At 56.9% G+C, this 27438-nt stretch overlaps 2 protein-coding genes across 2 annotated transcripts in view; one reads left to right on the top strand and one right to left on the bottom strand.

Moving 5' to 3' along the window:
* Positions 1–338: 338 nt before the first annotated feature.
* On the top strand, positions 339–26339 carry STARD3 (StAR related lipid transfer domain containing 3). The gene is made up of 15 exons (XM_059489446.1): positions 339–398; positions 8684–8930; positions 13320–13397; positions 13588–13665; positions 13757–13810; positions 13904–14021; positions 14951–15046; positions 16211–16266; positions 16922–17014; positions 18151–18213; positions 19179–19274; positions 20138–20217; positions 20536–20640; positions 21751–21844; positions 25424–26339. Exons 2-15 carry the CDS (start codon positions 8718–8720, stop codon positions 25526–25528), a joined length of 1329 nt encoding a protein of 442 aa, XP_059345429.1. The 5' UTR covers positions 339–398; positions 8684–8717; the 3' UTR covers positions 25529–26339.
* The window catches only part of MIEN1 (migration and invasion enhancer 1), a 53527-nt gene continuing 36165 nt past the window's right edge, over positions 10077–27438 (bottom strand). The window contains exon 5 of the transcript XR_009420056.1: positions 10077–10116. The gene's annotated coding sequence lies outside the window, so the exon portion shown is untranslated. The remainder of the gene's footprint in view (positions 10117–27438) is intronic.

Here is a 27438-nt window from a genome sequence, read left to right on the forward strand (position 1 = left end):
TCTCTCCCAGACCCACTGCACACCCCCATGGGGGGACAATGGTCTTTCCCAGACCCACTGCACACCCCCATGGGGGGACAATGGTCTTTCCCAGACCCACTGCACACCCCCAAGGAAGGGAATGGTCTCTCCCTTGGTCGCCCCATAGACACACCCCCGTCCACACAGGGATGGTTTTGCCCTCACCCCACTGATTCCCCCCTTTGGAATGGTCTCTCCCAGCCCCACTGACCCCCCCTCCCGCCGTGAATGGTCTCTCCCGGCCCCCCCCCCCCCGCGGCGGGCAATGGTCGCTGCCGGCACCGCCTCACTCTGGAGTTTCCCTTCCGGGGTCAGAGGTGGCGGCGGGCCCGGAAGCGGCGGCCGGCGGGACCCGGACCCGGCACCGGCACCGGGAGGTACCAAGGGAGGGACACGGGGGGGGGGGACACGGGGACAATTCGGGGCGGGCTCCGCTCCATTCCTGGCGCTGTCGGTGCCGGGCTCCGCTGGCGCAGCCTCGGTGCCGCTCCCGGTAGCGGAGCCGCCGGTGGGAGCGGGACGGGACGGGGCTGGCACGGCGAGTCCCGGCCTCACGCCCGGTTACCGGCACCGGGCCCCACGGCTTGGGGAGGCCTCGGGCAGCCGCGGGGCTTCGCTGGGGTCCCGGCACCGGTCCCGTTATCCGGCGCTCCACGGGGCTGGGTCGGTGCGGGGTCCCGGGGCTGGGTCGGTGCGGGGTCCCGGGATGGGTCGGTGCGGGATCCCGGGGCTGGGTCGGTGCCGGGGTCCCGGGGCTGGGTCGGTGCCGGGGTCCCGGGATGGGTCGGTGCCGGGGTCCCGGGGCTGGGTCGGTGCGGGGGTCTCGGGCTCTTCCCGCGGCTCCGGGCAGGTGCAGGAAGCGCCGGGACCACCCCGGGACGGTTTGGATTCCCAGCCCCACATCCCGACCCAAAATCCAGCCCAAATCCGGACCCACATCCTGACCGAAATCCTGACCCGCATCCCGACTCAAATCCAACCCAAATCCAGCCATACCTCCCAAACAAAATTCCAACCCAAATCCAGCCCCAAATCCAGCCCAAATCCGGACCCACATCCAACCCAAATCCAACCCAAATCCCAACCCAAATCCAACCCAACTCCAGCCATACATCCCAAACAAAATTCCAACCCAAATCCAGCCCCAATCCCAACCCAAATCCAGCCATACATCCCAAACAAAATTCCAACCCAAATCCAGCCCCAAATCCATCCCCAAATCCGGACCCACATCCAACCCAAATCCAACCCAAATCCAGCCCCACATCCCAAACAAAATTCCAACCCAAATCCAGCCCAAATCCAGCCCCACATCCCAACACAGCCAGTCCCAAATCCAGCCCCACATTCAGCCCCAAATCCAACCCACATCCAGCCCCAAATCCAGCCCAAATCCAGCCCAAATCCCAACCCAAATCCAACCCAAATCCAGCCCCACATCCGACCCAAATCCAGCCCCACATCCCGACCAAAATCCTGACCCAAATCCACCCCCAGACCGATCCCAAATCCAGCCCAAATCCCAACTGAAATCCTGACCCAAATCCCAACCCCAAATCCCAACCCCAATCCCGTTGTGAACGCTCTCCCAACCCCCAGAATTTGGGGCTCCCAGCCCTGAAACCCCCAAATGTTGGGCTGAGCTGGGCTGTGCCTCCTGCTGCCTTTGGGGCGTTGTGAGGGGAGCCCCAAATGTCACCCCAGAGCTTTTAGGGGAAACAGGGGATCCCACAGCTGGCTCTGGGGCAAAGCTGCTTTTCCTGAGGTTCCCTGCAGTGCCGGGGGGGAACAGATTCCTGAGGGGGTCTCAGTGTCCTCCTGGGGGTCTCGGTGTCCTTCTGGGGGTCTCAGTGTCCTTCTGGGGTGTCTTGGTGTCCTTCTGGGGGGAACAGGTTCCTGGGGGTCTCAGTGTCCTGTTGGAGGGTCTCAGTGTCCTCCTGGAGGTCTTGGTGTCCCCCCAGGGTCTCAGTGTCCTCCCGGGGGTCTCTCAGTGTCCCCCTGGGGGGGAACAGGTTCCTGAGGGTCTCAGTGTCCTCCCAGGGGTCTCAGAGTCCTCTTGGAGGTCTCAGTGTCCCCATGGGGTTCTCAGTGTCCTCCCGAGGGTCTCTTGGTGTCCTCCTGGAGGGAACAGATTCCTGGGGGGTCTCAGTGTCCTCCTGGAGGTCTCAGGGTCCCCCGAGGGTCTCTTGGTGTCCCCCCAGAGGTCTCAGTGTCATCCTGGGTCTCTCTTGGTGTCCTCCTGGAGGGAACAGGTTCCTGGGGGGGTCTCAGTGTCCTCCTGGAGGTCTCAGTGTCCCCCCAGGGTCTCAGGGTCCCCCCAGAGGTCTCAATGTCCCCCTGGGGGTCTCTTGGTGTCCTCCTGGGGGGAACAGGTTCCTGGGGGGGGTCTCAGTGTCCTCCTGGAGGTCTTGGTGTATCCCCAGGGTCTCAGTGTCCTCTTGGGGGTCCTGGTGTCCTCCCAGGGGTCTCTTGGTGTCCCCCTGGGGGTCTCAGTGTCCCCCCAGAGGTCTCAGTGTCCTCCTGGGGCTCTCTTGGTGTCCTCCTGGGGGGAACAGGTTCCTGGGGGGGTCTCAGTGTCCTCCTAGAGGTCTTGGTGTCCCCCCAGGGTCTTGGTGTCCTCTTGGAGGTCTCAATGTCCCCCTGGGGGTCTCTTGGTGTCTTCCTGGGGGGAACAGGTTCCTGAAGGTCTCAGTGTCCTCCCAGGGGTCTCAGGGTCCCCCCCAGAGGTCTCAGTGTCCTCCCAGGGGTCTCAGTGTCCTCTTGGAGGTCTCAGTGTCCTCCCAGGGGTCTCTCAGTGTCCCCCTGGGGTCTCAGTGTCCTCCCGGGGGTCTCTTGGTGTCCTCCTGGGGGGAACAGGTTCCTGAAGGTCTCAGTGTCCTCTTGGAGGTCTCAGTGTCCCCCCTGGGGTCTCAGTGTCCTCCCGAGGGTCTCTTGGTGTCCTCCTGGGGGGAACAGGTTCCTGAGGGTCTCAGTGTCCTCCCAGGGGTCTCTCAGTGTCCCCATGGGGGTCTCAGTGTCCCCCCAGGGTCTCAGGGTCCCCCCAGAGGTCTCAGTGTCCTCTTGGAGGTCTCAGTGTCCTCCCGGGGGTCTCTCAGTGTCCCCCTGGGAGTCTCAGTGTCCTCCTGGAGGTCTTGGTGTCCCCCTGGGGGTCTCAGTGTCCTCCCGAGGGTCTCTTGGTGTCCTCCTGGAGGGAACAGGTTCCTGAGGGTCTCAGTGTCCCCCTTGGGGTCTCAGTGTCCTCCTGGAGGTCTTGGTGTCCCCCCAGGGTCTCGGTGTCCTGTTGGAGGGTCTCAGTGTCCTGTTGGGGCTCTCTTGGTGTCCTTCTGGGGGGAGCAGGTTCCTGGGGCTCTCAGTGTCCCCCCAAGGTCTTACTGTCCCCCCAGGGGTCCCCATGTCCCCACTTTGTCCTGAACCAACCCTTCCCCAGTGCTTTTCCCCGCTGGATCCTTCCCAGTTTAATTTTTGGCTGAGCAGTTTCAGTATCTGGGTTAAAATTGCCATTTTTTTTTTTTGGTGTTTTCGAGGGGCTCAGACACCCCGGGGGGGGTCCCCATCCCTCTGCTCCTCCAGCTCGGGGGTTTTGGGGTCCCCCTGGGGGTGTCCCCAGCAGAGGGGACAGCAGGAGCTGTCACATGAGCCCAGGGGGAAGCGAGGAAGGAGAAGTGGAGTCACGGGGTGGGAAAAGCTCCTCAGGGGGAGCGGGGTCATTAACGAGGCACGGGGCTAACGAGGGGCTCAGGGAGGGGTGACACAGGGATTGGGGTGACAGGGCTGGGGCGTTCCTTGGCACTGCCACTGGGGGTGTTTTGGTGGCCATTGTCCTGTTGGAAGTGGGCTAACGGGGTTTTGGGGTGCTGGCACTGGGTTTAGGGTGGTGGCACTGGGCTGTGGTGGCACTGGGATGATGATGGATGTGATTTTGGGGTGCTGGCACTGGCTGACAGGGTTTTGGGGTGCTGGCACTGGATTAATTGTTGTTTAGGGTGGTGGCACTGGGCTGTGGTGGCACTGGGCTCATGATGGATGTGGTTTTGGGGTGCTGGCACTGGCTGACAGGGTTTTGGGAGGCTGGCACTGGCTGACAGGGTTTTGGGGTGCTGGCACTGGATTAATGGTGGTTTAGGGTGGTGGCACTGAGCCGTGGTGGCACTGGGCTCATGATGGATGTGGTTTTGGGGTGCTGGCACTGGATTGGTGATGGTTTAGGGTGGTGGCACTGAGCTGATGGGGTTTTGGGGTGCTGGCACTGGGTTAATGGTGGTTTAGGGTGGTGGAACTGGACTGATGGGGTTTTGAGGTGATGCACTGGGCTGGCAGGGTTTTGGGGTGCTGGCACTGGATTGATGGTGGTTTAGGGTGCTGGCACTGAGATGTGGTGGCCCTGGGCTGATGAGGTTTTGGGGTGGTGGCACTGGTCTGTCACCTGGGGTGTCCCCGTGGGTGTGATCTGTCACCCAGGGTGTCCCTGTGGGCTGTGATTTGTCACTTGGAGTGTCCCCCAGGCTGTGATCTGTCACCCAAAATGTCCCCCAGGCTGTGATCTGTGACTTGGGGTGTCCCCCAGGCTGTGATTTGGCACTCGGGGTGTCCCTCCAGGATGTATCTGCCTCACAGAATGTCCCCTGGGCTGTGATCTGTCACTCGGGGTGTCCCCAGGGCTGTGATCTGTCACTTGGGGTGTCCCTTGGGCTGTGATCTGTCCCACACAATGTCCCCAGGGCTGTGATCTGTCACTCGGGGTGTCCCCAGGGCTGTGATTTGGCACTCGGGGTGTCCCCAGGGCTGTGATCTGTCCCACACAGTGTCCCCAGGGCTGTGATCTGTCACTCAGGGTGTCCCCAGGGCTGTGATCTGTCACTCGGGGTGTCCCCCAGGCTGTGATCTGTCCCACACAGTGTCCCCCAGGCTGTGATCTGTCACTCGGGGTGTCCCCAGGGCTGTGATCTGTCCCACACAGTGTCCCCAGGGCTGTGATCTGTCACCCATGGTGCCCCCCAGCAGTGTTTGCCCCTCCCTGGGATGCACTCCTGGGATCATTCAGGCTGGAAAAGCCCTCCAGCATCCCCAAGCCTGCCATGGGTTAAGGCCTGTCACACACAGCCGTGTCACCCCTGTCCCCAAGCGCCACCTCCGCACCATTTCTGACAGCACCTGCAGAGCCCCTGATTGTCCTTTCAGTGGATGAACCCCCCCGGTGCCCACCCTGCCCCTCTCCTGGCACAGCTTGGGGCTTTTCCCTCTCGTTCCTGGGGAGCAGAGCCTGGCATGTGGAGGATGCTGGAATGCATAATGGAGCAGAGCTCAATAATTCATGTGTCACCCAGGAACAGGCACGTTCCCTCACACCCAGCCCCTGCTCTGAGCTCTCAGCTGCCACAGGGAGCAGCTCCACTCAAGGGGGGGGGTTGTTTGGGATTCACATATTCCTGTTTTCCCCCATAATTCAGATTTTTTTCCCTCAGGAATTGGATGGTTTGGGAGCGTCCCAAACAGCCCAAACCCCCTTGGCAAGGCTGGGGTTGGTGATGAGCTGCACCAGCGTGCTCTGGTGTGGTGTCCCCATGTCCTGCCGTGTCCCACCACCTCATTGTGACCCCTCCTGGCATCCCTGGGGCCTCTCCGGGTGATTTTAAAGCGCTCTGAAAGTCGGGGCGGGGCTGCCTAAGTGCAAAGTGCTGTAGGAGGGGAGGAGGAGGCGGCGGCGGCCCCGGCCAGGGGGGATCCATTATTTATCCCTCACAGATGTCCCCAACTTTTGTCACTTCCAGCCAGGCCCGGCGCAGGGAGCGCCTGATCCGAAGTGACAAGGATTCCACTCCTTCCCCAGCTCCTCGGAGAGGGAACAACAGGGATTTGACAGGAGTCCAGCTTTGTTCCCTTCCCAGCCCCAGCACAACGCAAAAACCGCTGGCTCAGGGATCCAAACTGGCCCAAACTGGCCCAAACTGGGCTGTGCTCAGCTCCTGCGGGTGCTCCTGGCTGGCTGCGCATCCCTTGGGATTTCCACTCCCCACAGATCTGGGCAGACCCTTGTGGCCTTTTTCCTTTTTCCATGGACTCTGCTGGGTGTCACCAGTGGGATTTTAAAGCTCACTGCTTTCAAATCTCACTGCTTTCAAATCTCACTGGTTTAAACCTCACTGCTTTCAAACCTCACTGCTTTCAAACCTCACTGGTTTAAACCTCACTGGTTTAAACCTCACTGGTTTAAACCTCACTGCTTTCAAACCTCACTGCTTTCAAACCTCACTGCTTTCAAATCTCACTGGTTCAAACCTCACTGCTTTCAAACCTCACTGCTTTCAAACCTCACTGCTTTCAAACCTCACTGCTTTCAAACCTCACTGGTTTAAACCTCGCTGGTTTAAACCTCACTGCTTTCAAACCTCACTGCTTTCAAACCTCACTGCTTTCAAACCTCCCTGGTTCTTCCCAGCAGGCACAGAACTGCCAAGAGCAGTCCAGGGGGATTTTTTTGGCAACATCCTTGAGCAGGGAAGGAGTTTGGCCATGGGTGACTCGGAGGTGACAGATCCCTGGCCCGACCTGTTCTGTGTTTGTGTCCCCAGCCTGTCACCCTCCATTCCCACAGGGGCCTCCTTGTGCTGCGCTGACGGAGAGGAAAAATCCCAGCACAATGGTTGGCAGGGCTGCAGGAAAACAGCCCCGGCCTTCCAACACCTGACTCGTGCTGGGATCGTGTGCCCGGCACTGCCAGGCGGGGCTGGACACGGGACAGCTCTTCCCCAACACGAGGACACAGAGCAGCTCCTTCCCTGCTGCCCTCCTGCCCCTGAGACACTGAGTAGATCCTTCCCTGCCCCTGGGAGATGGAGCAGCTCCTTCCCTAACACTGGAACACGGAGCAGTTCCTTCCCTGCTGCCTTCCTGCCCTGGAGCACAGGGCAGCTCTTTCCCTGCCCCTGGAACATGGAGCAGCTCCTTCCCTGCCCCTGGAACATGGAGCAGATCCTTCCCTGTCCCTGGAACATGGAGCAGATCCTTCCCTGTCCCTGGAACATGGAGCAGCTCCTTCCCTCCTTTCCCTGCTGCCTTTCTGCCTTGGAATACGGAGCAGCTCCTTCCCTGCTCATGGGGGATGGAGCAGTTTTCCTTTCCTCCTCCTGGGACACAGCAGCTCCTTCCCTGCCCCTGGAACATGGAGAAGATCCTTCCCTGCCCCTGGAACATGGAGAAGATCTTTCCCTGTCCCTGGAACATGGAGCAGATCCTTCCCTGTCCCTGGAAGAGGGAGCAGATCCTTCCCTGTCCCTGGAAGAGGGAGCAGCTCCTTCCCTGCCCCTGGAACATGGAGCAGATCCTTCCCTGCCCCTGGAACATGGAGCAGATCCTTCCCTGCCCCTGGAACATGGAGCAGATCCTTCCCTGCCCCTGGAAGAGGGAGCAGCTCCTTCCCTGCTCCTGGGAGATTGAGCAGCTCCTTCTTTGCTGCCCTCCTGCTCCTGGAACACAGAGCAGCTCCTTCCCTGCAGCCTCCCTGCCCCTGGAACATGGAGCAGCTCCTTCCCTAACACTGGGACAGGAGGCAGCTCCTTTTCTGTCCCTTGGAGATGGAGCAGCTCCTTCCCTGCCCTTGGGACACAGAGAAGCTCCTTCCCTGCTCCTGAGAGATGGAGCAGCTCCTTCCCTGCTATTGGGAGATGGAGCAGCTCCTTCTTTGCTGCCCTTCTGCCCCTGGACACTGAGCAGTTCCTTCCCTGCCCCTGGAGGATGGAGCAGCTCCTTCCCTCCTTCTCTGCAGCCTCTCTCCCCCTGGAGCACAGAGCAGCTCCTTCCCTGCTGCCCTTCTGCCCCTGGAACATGGAGCAGCTCCTTCTCTGCCCCTGGGACACAGAGCAGCTCCTTCCCTGCAGCCTCTCTGGCCCTGGCACATGGAGCAGCTCCTTCCCTTCTTCCCTGCTGCCCTCTTCCCCCTGGGACATGGAGCAGCTCCTTCTCTGCCCCTGGGACACAGAGTAGCTCCTTCCCTGCCCCTGGGACACAGAGCAGCTCCTTCCCTGCTGCTCTGCCAGGCCCATCAGCTCCAGGGTTCTTTCCTGGCTGTGCAGGCTGGGATCTGTTCCAGTGGGATGCCCAACTCCCGAGGCTTTGCCTTCCCTGCAGAGGGAAGGGTGGGGATGGCTCCATGATTTCAGGGAGTGCTCCCAGCACATCCTCAGACCCTTTTTCCTGTGTGCACAGCGTCTCCATGGGGTTTGAGGCCCCTTTTTCTTCTTCCACAACATTTTCATGGCGTTTGCAGCTCCTTTCTTGTGTACAGAGTGTCTCCATGGGGTTTGAGGCCCCTTTTTCTTCTTCCACACCATTTTCATGGGGTTTGCAGCTCCTTTCCATGCTGCCTTGGCATCTCCATGGGCTTTGGAGCCCCTTTTCCTATTGCCATGGTATTAAAGCATGGAAACACATATTCTTTAATATAAATTAATATTAAATCTCATCCATTCCCACCCCTACCATGGCAGGGGCACACCTTCCACTATCCCAGGTTGCTCCAAGCTCCATCCAGCCTGGCCTTGGGCACTTCCATGGATCTAAGGACAGCCACAGCTGCTCTGCTCACCCTCCCAGGGATGATTTCTTTGATTTTCTGGGATTATCAGGACAGGAGCAGGCTGTGACAAGCCCTCGGTGTGTCCTGCAGGTGACGCTGCCCTGGTGGCCCATGTCCCCGGAGGATGAGCAAGCCCCCGGAGCTGCAGCACGACCTGGAACGAAGCCTCCCTGCCATCGCCTCCATCAGCTCCTCCCTCTCGCAGAGCCAGGGGTTTTCCCCTTATTTCCTCTCCCCGGAGAAGAGAAAAGCCATCTCGGATGTGAGGAGAACCTTCTGCCTCTTTGTCACCTTCGACCTGCTCTTCATCTCCCTGCTGTGGATCATCGAGCTCAATGTGAGTCGGAGGAAGCAAAGCCGGGAATCTTTGCCCTTTTTAAACTCGGTTCCCTGCCTTAATTGCTCTGTTCCAGCACTCCTGGGACAGATTTTTGTTTGCTGTTCCCAGCGCTGGCCAAGGAGCCGCTGTTCTTTAATATCAACTAAAGTCCAGCTCGTTTCCTGCCCCGGGGCTGCCCAGGGTTGTTAACACCTCCCTTTGTTGGGCTGTAACAGGATCCAGGGCCTCTGGAATCACCAAATTCCCCTCCTGCTCCCCTGGGTTCGCTGCTGCAGTGTTGTCAGAGCATCAGAGGAGCAGGGGAGGATCCTCCAGGGGCTTTGATCCCAAAATTCTGCTGCTAATCTCAGCTTTGGGAAGCTGGAGGTGCTGCTCCACCTCCCAAGGGACTGTTGAGGGGGCTGTGAGTGGTTTGCTTCTCTCCAGAGCAGCTCACAAGCTCCTGTGTTTGCTCTGTGTTGCAATAACAGGGCAAATCCAGTTTATTTACCTCAGTCCTACCAAGTCCAAATCCCTCCCTGGGCTATATTTTGTTTTGATTTCTCCCTGAACCGGCCCTGGCTGGTTTCAGGTACTCCATGTCCTCCCCTGGAACACCCAGAGCAGAGATGAACAGATAGAAAGAACCCCCTGAGCTCTAGGGCTGCATTTTATCAGCACTGCATCCTGCTGCTGCTCCCTCCGCAGCTCTTATCTCTCTGCCCTCCTTATCTCTGGCTGTCTGCACTTAACACACTGCCCGGACCCTGCTCAGAGCCCCCCCTGCTCCCCACTCCTTTTAGGAAAAACCATTTCCCAGCCAGCATTCCAGCCGTGCCGATGGTGTCCTGCCCGCCCCCTTTGGACCCCAGCCCCCTGCCCTTGTCCCAGTGCTGTCCCCCTCAGGGCAGCTGCTGCAGTTCCAGATTGCAGCCCCCAGGAGATAATCCTGGCTCGGTCCCCAGGGTGATGCTGAGCGTGGGTGCTGCAGGTAGCCATTAATGAGTGACTAAGTGCTGATATTTGGGCCCCTGAGCTGAAGTGCTGCATATTTAAATCCATTAGAGCAGCTGATTTGCCTGGTTATGAAGAGCAACGGTTTGATATCATGACTAATGCCCTTTTTTTTTTTCTTTTTTTTTTTTTTTTTTTTTTTTTTTTTTTTTTTTTTTTTTTTTTTTTTTTTGTTCCTTTTTATTATATCCTACCGTTTCCTTTCGCTGGGAGATAAGCCCAGCAATTTGCCCCTCGTTAAAAGCAAACTAATTGTGCAGGCTGGGTGCTCTGAGAGCCAGGGAGATGCCTCAGGTGCTTCATCTGCCTGTGTTTGAGCTGAAAACACCCCTCAAAGTGTCTCATCCTTCCTGCAGCATCCTGTGGATTCAGGGGCTGGGGATGAGGCTCTTGGTGGTCACTCAGCAAAGCACAGCCCAGCTTCACCCCCCTCTTTTTGCCCCTTTGTTCTATATTTATATTTAGAAATATATTTATAATTTCTATTTTATAATTTCTATTTTCTATTTATATTTATATATTTATGTTATTAGTTATATTTATAGGTGTATATATTATATTTATAGGTATTATATTTATAGATATTATATATTAGATATATATTATATTAGGTATATATTAGGTGTATATATAGGTATATATTAGATATATATTATATATATAGGTATATATTATATTATATTATATTATATTATATTATATTATATTATATTATATTATATTATGTTATATTATATTAATATTTTGCCCCTTTGTTTTATATTTATATATCCCAGACTTGGAGGGATCCCTTCCCAATCCCAGTGCTGCCCTTGGAGTGCCAGGACACCCCTCTGCCAGGGATTGGCACCACCAACTGTTCCTCACAGCCAATCCACCAGAAATAACAGAAACACCCCCAAAAATCATCACCCAAAGCTCTCCCTTCCTCCCTGCAGCATCCCATGGAGCCATAGAAGGGGAAAGGAGGATTTTGGTGGTCACTCAGCCAAAACACTTCCCAAAAATCCTCACCCAAAGCTCTCCCTTCCTCCTTGCGGCATCCCATGGAGCCCCAGAAGGGGAAAGGAGGATTTTGGTGGCCACTCAGCCAAGCTGCCCCAAGTCCTGTGGCCACAGCCCAGCTTTAGGCCCCTCTTTTTGTCCCTTTATTTTATGTTAAACCCCATCCCAGACTGGGAGGGATTCCTTCCCAATCCCAGTGCTGAAGGGATTGGCACCACCAGTTTATTCCTCACAGCTCATCCACCAGAAACACCCCCAGAAATCCTCACCCAAAGCTCTCCCTTCCTCCCTGCAGCATTCCATGGAGCCACAGAGAGGGAAAGAGGATTTTGGTGGTCACTCATTGACCACCAATCTCAATCTTTCCCTTCCTTCCTGCAGCTTCCCATGGAGCCACAGAGAGGGGAAGAGGATTTTGGTGGTCACTCAGCCAAAACACCCCCAAAAATCCTCACCCAAAGCTCTCCCTTCCTTCCTGCAGCTTCCCATGGAGCCACACAGGGGGGAAGAGGATTTTGGTGGCCACTCAGCCAAAACACTTCCCAAAAATCCTCACCCAAAGCTCTCCCTTCCTCCCTGCAGCATCCCATGGAGCCCCAGAAGGGGAAAGGAGGATTTTGGTGGCCACTCAGCCAAGCTGGCCTGAGTCTCATGGCCACAGCCCAGCTTCTCCCCCCTGTTTTTACCTCTCTCCCCCTGGATTTGAAGCCCTGACCCACAGGGATCCTTTCCCAGTGCTGCCCTTGGAGTGCCAGGCCAGCCTGGCTTGCCAAGGACTGGCCCCAGCTCCAGCAGCTGCTGCCTCTGCCAGCTCCCAGCCAGCTGGGCTCCATCCAAGGCCATAGCCTAAAGGTGAAGCATTTGTTCCAGTTACCTGAGCCCTGCACTTCCTCCCAGACAGCCATTCCAGCCTCCCAGGATTTATGGTGGCCACAGGAGCAGGGCTGTCAGACCCTGCATTATCTCAGGATGAGTTTTTTCCACACTCCTGGCAATCCCAGGGTGGTTTTGCCTCTTGCAGCCTGGGCTGTGCATCCTCCTCTCCTCTCTCTTCCCCTTTTCCAGCATGTTTGATCCTGCTGCTTCCTTTCTTCCCTCAGATTTCCTGGAGCACTGCTGTGAGCTGTGGGAAGGCAGCTGGAGGGTGAAGGGACCCCTCAGTGCTTTGCTTTTTAAATCCCCCCAGCTCCTCACAGACCCTGGCAGCCCTCACAGGAAGGTGTTCAGTGTGTTGGTGAAGGTTCCTGAGGAACATTTTTCCTGTGGTTTTCCATTTTTTTTTCTCCCATTCCTCTGGAATCTGGATGAGGTGGGCAGGGACTGGTGGCTCTGGCTGTGCTGAGCCAAGGATTTGGGTGTTGGAAATCCTCACTTAAAGGGGTTTAATGTCCCTCGTGTCCCACCTAAAGGTGTTCAATGTCCCTCCTAAAGGTGTTCAATGTCCCTTCTGTCCCACCTAAAGGTGTTTAATGTCCCTCCTGTCCCATCTAAAGGTGTTCAATGTCCCTCCTGTCCCTCCTAAAGGTGTTCAATGTCCCTTCTGTCCCACCTAAAGGTGTTCAATGGCCCTCCTGCCTCTCTAAAGGTGTTCAATGTCCCTCCTGTCCCACCTAAAGGTGTTCAATGTCCCTCCTGTCCCACCTAAAGGTGTTCAATGTCCCTCCTGTCCCACATAAAGGTGTTTAATGTCCCATCTAAAGGTGTTCAATGTCCCTCCTGTCCCACCTAAAGGTGTTCAGTGTCCCTCCTGTCCCACATAAAGGTGTTTAATGTCCCTCCTGTCCCACCTCAAGGTGTTCAGTGTCCCATCTAAAGGTGTTCAATGTCCCTCCTGTCCCACCTAAAGGTGTTCAATGTCCCTCCTGTCCCACATAAAGGTGTTCAATGTCCCTCCTGTCCCACCTAAAGGTGTTCAGTGTCCCTCCTGTCCCACATAAAGGTGTTCAATGTCCCATCTAAAGGTGTTCAATGTCCCTCCTGTCCCACCTAAAGGTGTTCAATGTCCCATCTAAAGGTGTTCAGTGTCCCTCCTGTCCCACTTAAAGGTGTTCAGTGTCCCTCCTGTCCCATCTAAAGGTGTTCAATGTCCCTCCTAAAGGTGTTCAGTGCCCCTCCTGCAACACTTAAAGATGTTTAATGTCTCTCTTGCCCCAACTAAAGGTATTTAATGTCCCCCCTGCCCCACTCATGCTCCTGGGTGTGAATCCCAGGGTTCAATCGAGGCAGGAAATGTGCCATGGGATCCTCCCTGGTGCTGTGCTGCCAGAGGAGCCCACCCTGGGCCTGTGGGACCATTTTTATCCCCTGACCTGGCCATAACCCCGAGCACTGCTCAGCTGCTTCTCCCATCAGTTTCTTATCAGCTTCCTGCTTCCCTGTCTCCCTCAGACCAAGGTGGGCATCAAGGAGAACCTGAAGGATGAAATCATCAACTACCAATTCAAGACTTCATTCTTTGATATCTTTGTGAGTATCTCAGCCTCCTGCAGAGCTCAGTGGGGCCGGGAGGCTCTGGGCTGTCCCCTTGCCCACCTCGGTGAGTGGTGCAGCTTTGACCCAGAGGTTGGCACCTGTCCCTGTGTCCCTGCCCTGCCAGCAGCTGGCAGAGGGCCAGGGGCAGTGCTGACTGGTGTTGCTGGGTGTTTTGTTGCTGCAGCTCTTGGCTCTGTTTCGGTTTCTGGTGCTGCTCCTGGGCTACGCCGTGCTGCGCCTGCGCCACTGGTGGGTCATCGCGGTAAGGAGCCAGCCCAGCCTCTCCTCTGGGGGTTTCTCCCTCCCCTCCTTGGCTTCTCAGGCATCTGAGCTCTGTCCACTTTCATTTTCAGGTCACCACACTGGTGTCCAGTGCCTTCCTGATTGTCAAGGTCATCCTCTCCGAGGTTGGTTTCCCTGAAAGTCGCTTTGTGATTTCTCAGTGATGTTTTATTCTCTGTTTGGGTCATTCCCCGGGGTTTTCTGTTCTTTTCACACAGCTTCTGACCAAAGGGGCCTTTGGGTATTTACTTCCCATTGTCTCATTTGTCATTGCTTGGCTGGAGACCTGGTTCCTGGATTTTAAAGTCCTAACTCAGGAAGCAGAAGAGGAACGATGTGAGTATTTTTGCTCCTCTCTGGTAAGAGTTGGACAAATTCAACCAGGCCTGTTCTGGCAGCACCTTGATCTGACATTTCTGGGAAAGGCTGGCTGGGATGAGAAGTGCCTGACTCAGATCTGTTATGGTCAACAAGTCCCTTCAGGGGTAGAAAATACCAGATTATAAAAAGCATCTTTTAATTGAGGGGAGAAAAATGTGCCAGATTTCCCAATGGCTGAATCCTGCAGCCAGACGTGCTGGAGAAAAAGTGTTTGGAAACAGGGAGGCAAATGCCAGGCAGAGTGTTGGACTCCCTGTCCCTGGTATCTGTGCTTGGATCTGGCTGGAGCCCTTTCCAGAGGGGCTGCTGGAGTCCCAGACACATTCTGTGGCACGGGGTGAATGATGGGGTGTGAAATTCTGTGGTCTCTGAGGTCACACCGAGCAGAGATTGGGGCTGACCTCATGCTTCACACATCACCCTGTGGCTTCCAGCGTCCTTCTAGGGAGCTTTGTCCCTCTCCCAGGAGTCACTGGCTGGGAAGTGACACCAAACTTGAGAGGGACAACATTTGTCAGGCTGGGCTCAATCAGAAGTGCTCTGACTGGAAAGCACCAGAGGATGTTTGGGTCTTGCAAGGAGGCTTTAAATTGAAAAATGATCAAGTGTTTAATGCCTCTATTGGATTAGGCTCAGGTTCCAAATTGCTTCCAGGGGAAGCTCTTATTTAATTAGATGCTTAATCGCCTTTGGATTATTTGACAGGCAGAAGAGCCCATTGATCTCCGGGGCAGATAAAACATCTCAGACAAAAGCTGAGGCAACAGGAGCTGAGGCTGGCTGCTGTCAGTGGCAAAAGACATGGGAAAAAACAAGAGGGTGTTTTGGCAGGGCTGGGGTCCCACAGCCTGCCAGGTGTTCAATCCTTGTGCTCCCATCCCCAGGGTTCCTGGCAGCTCAGGCTGCAGCCTCGAGGCCTCTGCTGTACCCCAGAGCCCTCTCCGAGGGACAGTTCTACTCCCCACCCGAGTCCTTTGCAGGTAAGGTCACCTGTGCCATCACCTCACTCCCCAAGCTCATCCCACCATGGAATTCCTCACCTCCATCATCTCTGTCCAGAGCTCTGCCTCGTTACCCCAACCTTGGCAGAGCCTGACACTGAAAAACAGGATCCCCTCTCCTCTCTGTGCCTGCCCCTGGGCACGGGTGGCACTGCCACGCTCTCCACGTGGCACCTTCTTATTGGTGCTGCCCTCATCCCTGCCAGCCTGGGGAGCTGGAGCTTTGTGTGGGCTTGGATTAAATGCTCTGAGCTGTGTGCTTGGAAATGCTGCCCTGGGGTGGGGATCAGGGCTGGTGGCACTGGAGAGCTCCTGGCGTGGCAGGGGGACATCTCAGTGGGATTGTCCTGCTGTGCCTGACACCTGGGATGAGCTCAGCCCTCTGGAATGGTTGTCCCAGTGTAGCTGATACCCAGGATGAGCCCAGTTCTCTGGAATAGTTGTCCCAGTGTAGCTGACCCCTGGGATGAGCTCAGCCTTCTGGAACACTTTTCCTGGTGTAAATGACACCCAGGATGAGCTCAGCCCTCTGGAACATTTTTATTTTTCCCGGTGTAGCTGACAGCCAGGATGAGCCCAGCTCTCCAGAGCAGTTGTCCCAGTGTAGCTGACACCTGGGGTGAGCTCAGCCCTCTGGAATACTTGTTTTGGTGTAGCTGACACCCAGGACAAGCTCAGCTCTCTGGAACACTTTTCCCAGTGTAGCTGACACCCAGGATGAGCCCAGTTCTCTGGAATAGATGTCCCAGTGTAGCTGACACAGGGATGAGCTCAGCCCTCTAGAATAGTTGTCCTGACATCCAGGACAAGCTCAGCTCTCTAAAACCAGTGTAGCTGACACTTGGCATGAGCCCAGCTCTCTGGAACACTTTTCCTGGTGTAGCTGACACTTGGGATGAGCCCAGCTCTCTGGAACACTTTTCCTGGTGTAGCTGACACCCAGGATGAGCTCAGCCCTCTGGAGCAGTTGTCCCAGTGTAGGTGACACCCAGGATGAGCCCAGCCCTCTGCAGAGCCAAGCAGGGAGACAGGGAGTCATCCTCACTGAGAGCCCTTCCTGCTGGATGAGGGATCACCAAAAGGGAGGGAGGTGGTACCTGTGGGGTGTTCATTAACTCTGAGTTAATTGGTGCTTCCCCTTAGGTTCAGACAACGAGTCTGATGAGGAAGGTGTGGGGAGGAAGGCCTTGACAACTCAGGTAAACAGGGCCTGGCCCTGCCCTCAGCTCCAGCTGATCTGGGGCTCCCCAGTCAGGCTTTGCTGCTGCCCCATTCAAACCCTTCAGCTCTGGGGACTCTGGCTGAGCCCTCTCTGTGCCACCACCCAGGAGGGGTCATCTGAGCCCCCCAGCTTTATCCCCCTTCTCCAGGGCTGTGTGTTCTCCCTGCAGCATCCCACAGGGATCTGTTCTGTCTGTCCCTTCCCCTTCTCCCTCCCTCCCTTATCCCTTGGTCACATTCTGGGATGGGCATCACCTCACCTGTCCCCTTGGCTTGAGGTCTTGCCCCAAAACCTGGCTGGGCACAGGTTTTGTGCCCTTTTCCAAGAGATCCTGCTCCTGTTGTGGCTCTCCAGGAAGGAAGCTGCACATCCCAGAGCCCTTTTCCTGCTGGAAACCTTCCTGTAAGGCAGGAGCCATCGGGAGCAGCTGGTGTGTGGATCCCAGCCAGGGCGGGGAGCGTGACTTGGAGCTCCAAAATGAGGCCTCTGTGACCCAAATTAAGAGATTTCTGATCCCCTTTCCCTCTGCCAGCCCTGGGAGAGGGGGAGCAGCCTCACACACACACACTCCTCAAGCTTCCTGCACGCCCAGCTAATGAAATCTAAAGGTAAAATCCTCTTTTTTTCCTCAGGAAAAGGAATATGTCCGACAAGGCAAAGAGGCCATGGAGGTTGTGGACCAAATCCTCGCTCAGGAGGAGAACTGGAAGTTTGAGAAAAACAATGCAAGTGTGGTTTTTTTTTTCCTCCCCAGCTGGCAGAGGGCATGGATGGCTTAGCAAAAACCAGGACAAACGAGGCTTTGGAAACCTCCTTGTGCCATGAAAAATTAACAAGCGTTACAATTACCTGATTGAATTAGGAATCTATTCCAGTTCAGTTAAATGTAAAATCCCCCTCTTATTTAATTAGACCTTTAATTGCCTTGCAGTTTGACTGGAGAGGGCCTTTCCCTCCTCCCTCTGTCCAGAGGGTGGGCAGGGGTGGCCAGGTCACCTTTGGGATGCAGAGCAGGGGAATGTTGGTCCTACAGCTCAAATCCTGCCCTTGTTCCATGACCAGGTGCCTTTGAGCCTGTTGGGGCCCCAAACTGGAATCTTTTGAGCCTGCTGGGGGCCCAAACTGGAGATTTGACCCATGTGGGGCACTCCAAAGCCACTGGTGTCCCCCCTTCCCCTCACCTGGAACCTGCAGTGTAAATTTGGGATGTGGCTTTGCCTACTCCAGACTTTTCTGGGGTGCACAGAGCTCTTTTTTCTCCCTGAAGAGTGAAAGAAAGAGGAAGGGTTTGACCCCCAAACCCAACCTTGTTTCACAAGGTTCAGAGACAACTGGGGGGGTGTGAATCCTGCAAACTGCTGTCTCATCTGGTGTTTCAAATTCCCCTGTCAAGTGATCCTTTGTCTGATGCCAAACTAGCTGGGCAGATTGTTTTCTTTTACCAAAGGGGGATGGATTTAAATAGACTAATCAGAGTTTAACACAGGGCTAACGATGAAAGGTTTTCATCTGCCCAGCCCCTCCAGGGAGGCTCCTCTCAGCCATAGGTAACACCAGCAGCTCTGGCAGCAAAACCCCTTTTGCACCCCAGTGCTGCTACAAAGAGAATGTGACCTTGACGTGGGGTTTGCAGCCTGGCACGGGGTGGATTCTTTTTCTGTCTCATCCCTGCTGCCTCTCTGGATATTGTTTTGTTGATGGAAATTTAGGCACGGCCAAGTGAAATGTGCCCGGGGCGGTTTCTGTGCTGAGGTCGCTGCTGGTGTGGGGAGCAGGGGGTGACAGGAGCCTCAAACTTCACCCTAAATAGAAACAATCCCTTTTTACTGGTAAAAACACAACTTTCTCATCTCTTGCACAGGACTTTGGTGATGTTGTTTACACTTTTGAAATCCCTTTCCACGGCAAGACCTTTATTTTAAAGGTAAGAACATCCTCGGGCCCATTCCTTGCTCTCTTTGGCACGGGGGAAGAGGCACAGCTCAGCTTTCAGCACAGCTCAGGCTGCAGAACACGCTCCCTGTGCTTGAGACAGATGAACAGCACTGGGGAATCTCTCCAGGAAAACCCCTTGGCCAGCAGACAAACTCCCCAGTAAATATCCAAGTCCCCAGACTGCACTGGTAGAATCAGGAGCAGGTGACTGCAAGAGTCGCTTCCAACCTCAGCATCTCGGACTAATCTGACCAAGGAAGCTAATTGGAACTAATTGCCAGCAAGGCCAGGGCTGAGTGTGCCTCTGCTGCTGCCTGGCACTGGGCAGAGCAGCTCAGAAGTGCCTTGCTCTGTGCCCTCTCCCAGGCTGGAGTGCCTTGGCTGGGAACCACGTTTTAATGAAGCATCGGTGCTGCCGTGGCTTTTCTTTGTTCCAGTGCATATGTTGCCTCGCTGGCAGGAGCTGCCAGTGGAGCAGCTCTGTGCTCACCAGCAAAAGCTGGATGGTCCCACTTTGCTGCATGAACTGTTTGCCTCTGAAGATCCCCTGCTCCCGTGAGGATTGGGGGGGAATGGAATGGATGCTGTGCATGCTGGAGCTTGGAATGGCTTGGGGGAAAAAAAAAAAACAAAACAGTCAAAAATGGAACTTCTTGAAGCAATGGTGCATGGGGAGCTGCTGAGGGTGGGAGAGGGGCAGACAGACAGGCAGAGCTCAGTGGCTCCCAAATCCTGAGGTCTGTGTGTCCTCTCTGACCTCACGTGTGCTCCACTGGCAGCACTGGGACAGAGAGGTGACAGCCATGGCTTTGCATGCAGGGGAGCCAGGCTGGCTTCACCCCTCTCCTCACCTGTATTCCCACTTGTCCTTTGTGTTTTACCCTGTTTTCCTTAAAATTAACCCCCCCCAAGGGGAGCAGAGGGGCTGACTGACTGCTCTGGCTGTGTCCTCAGGCTTTCCTGCAGTGCTCCCCTGAAATGGTTTACCAGGAGGTGATTCTGCAGCCCGAGAAGATGATCCTGTGGAACAGAACAGTGGCAGCTTGCCAGGTGAGCGTGCTGGACAAAGATGGCTTAATCACAGGAGCTCCTTGGAGCGTTGAGAGCTGGAGCTTCCCCTTCCAGCACAGGCTGCTGGCAGGGCTGGAGCCGGGCTGGATCCCAGGCACCGAGGCGTTAAATCTGCGCCGCTCATCCGTGCGCTCCAGCCGGCTGCACGCCTGGGCCCGGCCAAGAGCCCGAGAGGTGGGCAGGGACAGGGGCCAGGGCTGAGCCAGACCTGCTGGGGGGGGGGTCTGAGCCTTGTGGAAGGAGCTGGAGGTGACACCTGTGCCCCCCAAAAACTCAGGAGATGAACCCGCGCACAAACCACTCATTGCCCTCTGCCCCGAAAGATCGGTGCTTGGAGGCACAATGTGAGCAAATCTCCCTTCTTTTGAGAGAGGTGAGCAGGGACAGGGGCCAGGGCTGAGCCAGACCTGCTGGGGGGATTTTGAGCCTCATGGAGAGGAACCGGAGGTGACACCTGTGCCCCCCAAAAACTCGGGAGATGAACCCGCGCACAAACCGCGCATCGCGCTCCGGCCCAAAAGATCGGTGCTGATTTATGTGAGGGGCTGTGGCCTCTTGGTGTGCAGGCTGGGAGGCACAATGTGAGCAAATCTCCCTTCTTTTGAGAGAGGTGAGCAGGGACGGGGCCAGGGCTGAGCCAGACCTGCTGAGGGGGTCTGAGCCTTGTGGAGCGGAACTCAGGAGATGAACCCACACACACACCGCTCATCGCCTTCTGCCCCTAAAGATCTGATCCTGGTGCTGATTTATGTGAGGGGCTGTGTCCTCTTGGTGTGCAGGCTTGGAGACTCAATCTCAGCAAATCTCCCTTCTTTTGATTTATTTCCCCTGCCCTTCTCCAGATCTTGCAGCGGGTTGAGGACAACACGATCGTCTCGTACGACGTGGCGGCCGGAGCTGCTGGCGGGGTGGTGTCCCCAAGGTCAGTTCATCCCACACTGCCCCTAAACACCCCCAAAACCACGAGGAGACCCCTCTGGGAATGCTCTGAGCTGCTGGGTCACCGTGGTAGGGCTGGTTGGCTGTGCAGGTAACGCTCCCGAGGGTGGACAGCCCCTGAAATTTCCTCCTGGCACGATTCTCCGAGCTCCAAACCTCGCTCAGTCGGGCTCCCAGATATCTTGGCTGTGCCTCCCTGTGTTGACACAGCCCTGCCACAGCCTCTCCCAGCAGTCCAAAGAGAGGGATCTGCCTCCCCCTCCACATCCCTGGTGTGTTTTTAAGGCCTCTCTTTGCTCAGGGATTTCGTGAACGTGCGTCGGATCGAGAGGAGGAGGGACAGGTACGTGTCCTCAGGGATGTCGACCACGCACAGCCTGAAGCCTCCGCTCTCCAAGTATGTCAGGTGAGAGGCAGGTGCTGCTTTTTCAGCTGGGATCACGCATTTCTCCAGAGCTCCAAGCTTCACTGCAAGCCCTGCTGCCTTGCTGGCAGGATTTGCAGGAAGCTGAGCTATTTGTGGAGCTTGAACCTCGCTTCCCTTGTTCGTCTCCCTTTGTTTGAGAAACTCTCTGTGCTGTCAGCGCTGCTGGGGCGTTTCCCAGCTCAGGGGAGTGGAGGTGCTGACCAGTAACAAACTCTATCCCAGTCCCACATCCTGTTTATGTAACAGTTAATTCCCAAACAGGATTTTCTGAGGGGCAGTAAACAGCTGGATGTGGCTCCGAGCCTCTCACATGCCTTTTGCTCCTCGTAAACTGAATTTGAGGCATTGAGGGATGAAAGGAGGATGGAGCAGCTCCCAAAATCTCAGCAGGGCTTTGGCCTCTCCCCCTCCAAAGGGAAAGGCTGGTGATGGATCCCAGCAGGGTCAGGCTCATCAGACAAGGACTCCTTGTTCCTGCCAGGGCCCAGCTGTGCTGCTGCACACTCTGACTTCGGTTTTCTCAATAATCTGGTTAAAGTAATTGACATTTTATCTCAGAGCTGTTGGAGCTGCCTGAGTCTATTTAGGAACTGGGGACTTCAGGGCCTGGAAAAATCCTTTAAGGAAGGCACACAGCAAAAATAGAGTGTTCTGAAGAGGGAAGGGAAATCTGTATTTGGGCTGTGTGTGCACAGCTCCTGTCTCAGAGACAGATCAGATGGTGCTGGGAAGGATCTGGGGGCTGGAGTGACAAGTGCTGAGCCTGTCCTGAGCACACAGAGCTTCTTGGGACCTCTTGTTTGCTCCCAGAGAAAGCTTCCCATGAGGAGCAGCTGGCACAGTGCAGAGGCAGAGCTGCTGCTCCACCAGCAGCCCTGGCACGGGCACTGCCAAGGCACCTGTGGGAAAGCTGCCCTGCCGTGCTGGCTCGTGCACCTGGAGCCAAGGCACACACCTTCCCAGGCTCCCAGCATCTGCTCCTGCCCCTCTGGGCTCTGGGTTTTGCTGCCAGGCTCAGCTCCATGTGGAGCATCCACAGAGAATCCCAGGCAGAATTCCAGCCTGACCCTCTTGGCTTTTCCTGCACAGGGGTGAGAATGGACCTGGAGGATTCATCGTGCTGAAATGTCCCAGCAATGCCAAGGTCTGCACCTTCATCTGGATCCTCAACACAGATCTGAAGGTAAAAGGCAGTTCCTGGGTGAGGCAGCTGAGCCCCATCCCCAGCACAGCCCAAGGCTCTGCTCCAGCATCCCAGCAGCCGCACAAGGGGCCCCTGAAGGGACTCAGGTTTGGCAAGTGAGGGGTTAAACTGCTCCAAAATCCCCCTCCTTTCCCTCAGTGGGAGTTTGGGAAGCTCATCCTTATTTCAGGGGTTTCAGTTCTGAGTGCAGGACTGGGGCAGAGGAATTTTTAATCCTCCTCAGTGACCAAACCCACTTTGAAGCATGGCAAGTTTAATGCTGGGGATGCTCCAGAGGGGCAATTCCCTGCTCCATAACCCCCTGACAGGACCACAACCCCCTGCTCCAGCATCCCAGCAGCCACACAAGTGCCCCCTTAGCAAGCCCTTCCCTCAAGAGACTCAGGTTTGGCAAGTGAGGGGTTAAACTCCTTCAAAATCCCCCTCCTTTCCCTCAGTGGGAAGAGTTTGGGAAGCTCTTCCTTATTTCAGGTCTCACTTTGGGGTTTCACCTTTGAGTGCAGCACTGGGTGAGAAGAGTTTTTAATCCTCTTTAGTGCCCAAATCCACTTTGAGTCAACTTTTGTGCCGGGGGGGGGGGGGGCAATTCCCTGCTCCAGAACCCCCTGGCACGACCACAACCCCCCAAAATCCTCCCTCACCGTGGGGAAAACGAGCTGCCCCAGCTCCGGAGCTATTTGTGGAGCTGCCTGTCCTTGCCGGTGTCACGGAGGGACCGGGACGGGGCGGGAACGGGAGCTGAGCTGGCCCCGTTCCTTCCTCCACCGAAGGTTGGCGTGGTAACAGCGCTGCCGCAGCAGCACAAAGGCTCCATTCATTCATCCATCCATCCATCCATCCATCCATCCATCCATCCATCCATCCATCCATCCATCCATCCCTCGGCTGTGCTGCAGCGCTGCTGCCCCCTCCTCTCCCCTCCCCTCCCCTCCCACGGCCCCTTCCCCTCCCCCTGAGCGCAGCCAAACGCTTCGGGAAAAGGTTTGGGAAGCTCCAAGAGCAGATCGTGCCCACCCCGTTGTGCCCAGGGGATGTTTTCCTCTCCCCAGGGATGTTTTCCTCCCCTGGATCCGGTGCCCAGCATGGTTTTGGGGCAGGGGGATGGATAACAAACCCCCCCGTGATGGGGCTGGGGAAGAAAAGAGTTTCCTTGTCCTTGTGCTTGTGCCGGCACCGCCTCCGCCGTGGAAGGAATGCCGAGCTATTAATAACCCCCAAGTGCTCCCAGCGCCTTCCCCAGGGGCTCTGCCAGCCCTGCCAGACCCCTCGGCAGCTCCTGGCTCTTCCCTTCGGCCCTGGGCGAGTATTTATAGCCCGTGGTTCATCCCTTCCTGCTCCTCGGGGCAGGGAGCATCCTACACGTGTGTGTTTGTGTGAAATGGACCCTGGAACAGCGGCCTCGAACTTTTCCTGCCCCTGATCCGAGGGAAACCCCCTCTCCAGAGGGAAAACCCCCTCTCCAGAGGGAAAACCCCCTCTCCAGAGGGAAACCCCCTCTCCAGAGGGAAAACTCCCCCTCCAGGAAAAGATCTGTGCTGGAGCACCCCAATCCCATGTCCTGTGCCTGCCTGACCCTCGGGATCGTTCTCCACTCATCCCTCCCTGCCCCTGGAGCATTCCCAGCCCTGCCTCAGCTCCCTCCAGAGCCAAGGATTATTTTTTTTATTTTTTTTTCGTGGATCTCCCACCTCGGAGCCGAGGCCGAGGCGGAGGGGGGTGAGTCGTGCCGGGCTTTTTTAGAGGAATCCGAGCTCGTTGTTGCAGTTCCTCCCCCGGATGGGATGGGATCGGAGCTGCCCGGGAGCCGCAGCTCCGCCCAGCGGTGCCTCTGCAGCCCTGGGGTGGGACAGGATGGGGTGGGAAGGGGTGGGATGGGGCCAGAGCACAGTCCCAAGCCTCATTTGTGGCTCCTGCATCCCTGGAATGGGATGGGATGGGGTGGGATGGGGTGGGAAGGGATAGGGGCAGCCCCAACCCTCATTCATGGCTCCTGCATCCCTGGATCCTTCTGGAGTGGGACAAAATGGGGTGGGAAGTGATGGGATGGGGGCAGATCCCAATCTCAACCTTCATTCATGGCTCCTGGATCTCTCTGGGGTGGGACAGGATGGGGTGGGAAGGGATAGGGGCAGCCCCAACCCTCATTTGGGGCTTCTGCAGCCGTAGATTCTTCTGGAATGGGACAAGATGGGGTGAGATGGGGGCAGATCCCAGTCCCAGCCTTCATTCGTGGCTCCTGCATCCCTGGGATGGGATGGGGTGGGGTGGGATAGGGGCAGCCCCAACCCTCATTCATGGCTCCTGCATCCCTGGAATGGGATGGGATGGGGTGGGATGGGGTGGGAAGGGATAGGGGCAGCCCCAACCCTCATTCATGGCTCCTGCATCCCTGGATCCTTCTGGAGTGGGACAAAATGGGGTGGGAAGTGATGGGATGGGGGCAGAGCCCAATCCCAACCTTCATTCATGGCTCCTGGATCTCTCTGGGGTGGGACAGAATGGGGTAGGAAGGGATAGGGGCAGCCCCAACCCTCATTTGTGGCTCCTGCATCCCTGGATCCCTCTAGGGTGGGGTGGGATGGGGGCAGATCCCAGTCCCAGCCTTCATTCATGGCTCCTGGATCCCTCTGGGGTGGGATGGGCAGGGTGGGATAGAGGCAGTCCCAACCCTAATTCGTGGCTCCTGCATCCCTGGAATGGGATGGGGTGGGACAGGATGGGATGAGATGGGGGCAGAGCTCAGTCCCAAGCCTCATTTGTGGCTCCTGCATCCCTGGATCCTTCTGAGATGGGACAGGATGGATTGGGAAGGGATGGACTTGGGGAAGAGCCCAATCCCAACCCTAATTTGTGGCTCCTGCATCCCTGGATCCCTCTAGGGTGGGGTGGGATGGGGGCAGATCCCAGTACCAACCTTCATTTGTGGCTCCTGCACCCCTGGATCCTTCTGGGATGGGAAAAGATGGGGTGGGAAGGGATGGGATGGGGTTTAGTGGGGGATAGAACCCAGCCCCAGCCCTCATTCATGGCTCCTGTATCCCTGGATCCCTCTGAGATGGGACAGGATGGATTGGGAAGGGATGGAATTGGGGAAGAGCCCAGTCCCACCCCTCATTCATGGCTCCTGCACCCCTGGATCCCTCTGGGGAGGGGTGGGATGGGGTTTATTCGGGGATAGAGCCCAGTCCTAACCCTCATTCATGGCTCCTGCATCCCTGGATCCCTCTGAGATGGGACAGGATGGATTGGGAAGGGATGGAATTGGGGAAGAGCCCAGTCCCACCCCTCGTTCATGGCTCCTGCATCCCTGGAACAGGATGGGATGATGGCACAGGGGACATCCCTCAGCCCAGCCCTCACCTCCTCCCCTGGAGCCCCCCACATCAGGCTGGGTGCAGCCCCCAGCCCAAATCCTGGAACACCCTGGAGCAGGATAGGACCAACCCCCAGCCCTCATCCATGGCTCTGTGTCCCTGCAGCCCCCAAAGGTTGGGATGGGGACAATCCCCAGCTCCAAATGGTCCCTCAGGGCCTCGTGTCCCTGTCCTGTGTCCCCAGGGTCGCCTGCCCAGGTACCTGATCCACCAGAGCCTGGCCGCCACCATGTTCGAGTTCGCCTTCCACCTGCGCCAGCGCGTGGCCGAGCTCTGCTCCAAGCCCTGAGAACCTTCCAGAACCTTCTCTGCTGGCCCTGGGACATTCTGGCCCTCTCTGGCCATGGGGACAGGACCCTGCACCCCCCCAGGCGAGGAGGGGTCCCCCCAATACCAACCAGGGGGGCTCAGCCTCTCCTCCCACCAATGCTCAGGGGGGCTGGACCCGACTGTTCTGTGCCAAATCCCTGCCCTGGGGGCTGGGCAGGGCCCCCCCTCCCCAAAATCAGGTTGGGGGCTCAGCTGGCACCCCCAGATCGCTGTGAGTGGCACCCGCAGGTTGGTGTCACTGAGATCCCCAGATTGGTGTCAGTGGCACCCCCAGCTTGGTGTGACTGGTACCCCCAGCTTGGTGTGACTGGTACCCCCACATTGGTGTCACTGGCACCCCCAGATTGGTGTAACTTGTACCCCCACATTGGTGTCACTGGCACCCCCAGATCGCTGTGACTGTCACCCCCACATTGGTGTCAGTGACATCCCCATATTCATGTCAGTGGCACCCCAGTTTGCTGTCCCTGCTCCCCAGTTCCCTGAGGAAGAGGGGACAGAGGAGGTGCCCACGTCCCAGCTGAGCCCTGTGCCAGGCTCAGCGCCTCAAGGCACAATTTGTGACCCCCCCCCACCCCAGTGACACCCCCAAACCCCCCTTGGCTCTGGCTGAGCCCCCTCCTTCCCTCCTTCCTTCCCTCCTTCCTTCCCAAGCTGCAGCTCCGGGCGGAGCCAGCGCGGGATTTGCCTTAAGCAGAGACTTTGCTCCATTTTGGGGGTGCGGGGGGGGGGGGGTTTGGGGGTGGGGGTGCGGGGGCAGCTGCAGCTCCTCCCCTACCTGTGAGCTCCGTGTGAGCTCCGTGTGCTGCTCTAAAAACAGCAGCAGCAGCAGTGTGGGGGCTGTGCTGGGATGGGGGGCACCCACAGCCCCCCCCCAGGGCTCTCTGCACCCCCCTGGGGGTCTGGGGGGTCCAGACCCTCCCCCCCCCCACCCCCCAAATTTGTGGGGGATGAATTAAAGCCTTGCACTGTTTGCAGGTTTGGGTTACCTGTGTGGGTTTGTCAGGCAGTGAATGGAGGGGTGGGGGCAGATGTGGGGTTGGGGTCACCCTGAAGACCCCCCCAGTGCTAAAGGGGGGCTCCAGGCTCCTTGGGGCACTGCCCGTGGGTGGCACTGTCCCCAACCCTGTGGTGGCACCAGCAGCTCCATCCACCTGGAGCATCTCTGTCTGTCTGTCTGTCCCCAGTGTCCCTCCAGCCCCAGGTTCATCCCCTGGGGTGGGACCCCCACACTTGGGGGGCAGCTCTGGGGGCTGTCCAGCCCTGTCCCCTCTGTCACCATCCTCACATCCCCTCTGTCACCAGCCCTGTCCTTTCTGTCACCAGCCACCTCCACTGGGTCACTGCCACCCAACTGCTGGCCCTACAAATACCCATTTGGGGGTCCCTACAGCCCCAAACCCCTGTCCTGGGCTGTCCCCAGTGTCCCTCTGAAGGAGACCCCAATATCCCTCTGAGGGTGACCCCAATGTCCCTCTGAATGGGCCCCCAGTGTCCCTCCAAGGGGGACCCCAATGTCCCCTTGAATGTGACCCCAGTATCCCTGTGACAGTGACCCCAATGTCCCTCTGAAGGGGACCCCAATGTTCATGTGACAGTAACCCCAATGTCCCTTTGAGGGGGACCCCGATGTCCCTGTGACAGTGACCTCAGTGTCCCTTTGAGGGTGACCCCAATGTCCTGTGAAGGTGACCCCAATATCCCTGTAAAGGGGACCCTAATGTCCCTGTGAGGGGGACCCCAATGTCCATGTGACAGTGACCCCAATATCGCTGTGAGGGGGACCCCAATGTCCCTCTGAAGGGGACCCCAGTGTCCCTTTGAGGGTGACCCCAATGTCCCTCTGAAGGGGACCCCAATGTCCCTGTG

This window comes from Ammospiza nelsoni, chromosome 26, assembly GCF_027579445.1.
Source record: "Ammospiza nelsoni isolate bAmmNel1 chromosome 26, bAmmNel1.pri, whole genome shotgun sequence".
Taxonomy (NCBI): Eukaryota; Metazoa; Chordata; class Aves; order Passeriformes; family Passerellidae; genus Ammospiza; species Ammospiza nelsoni.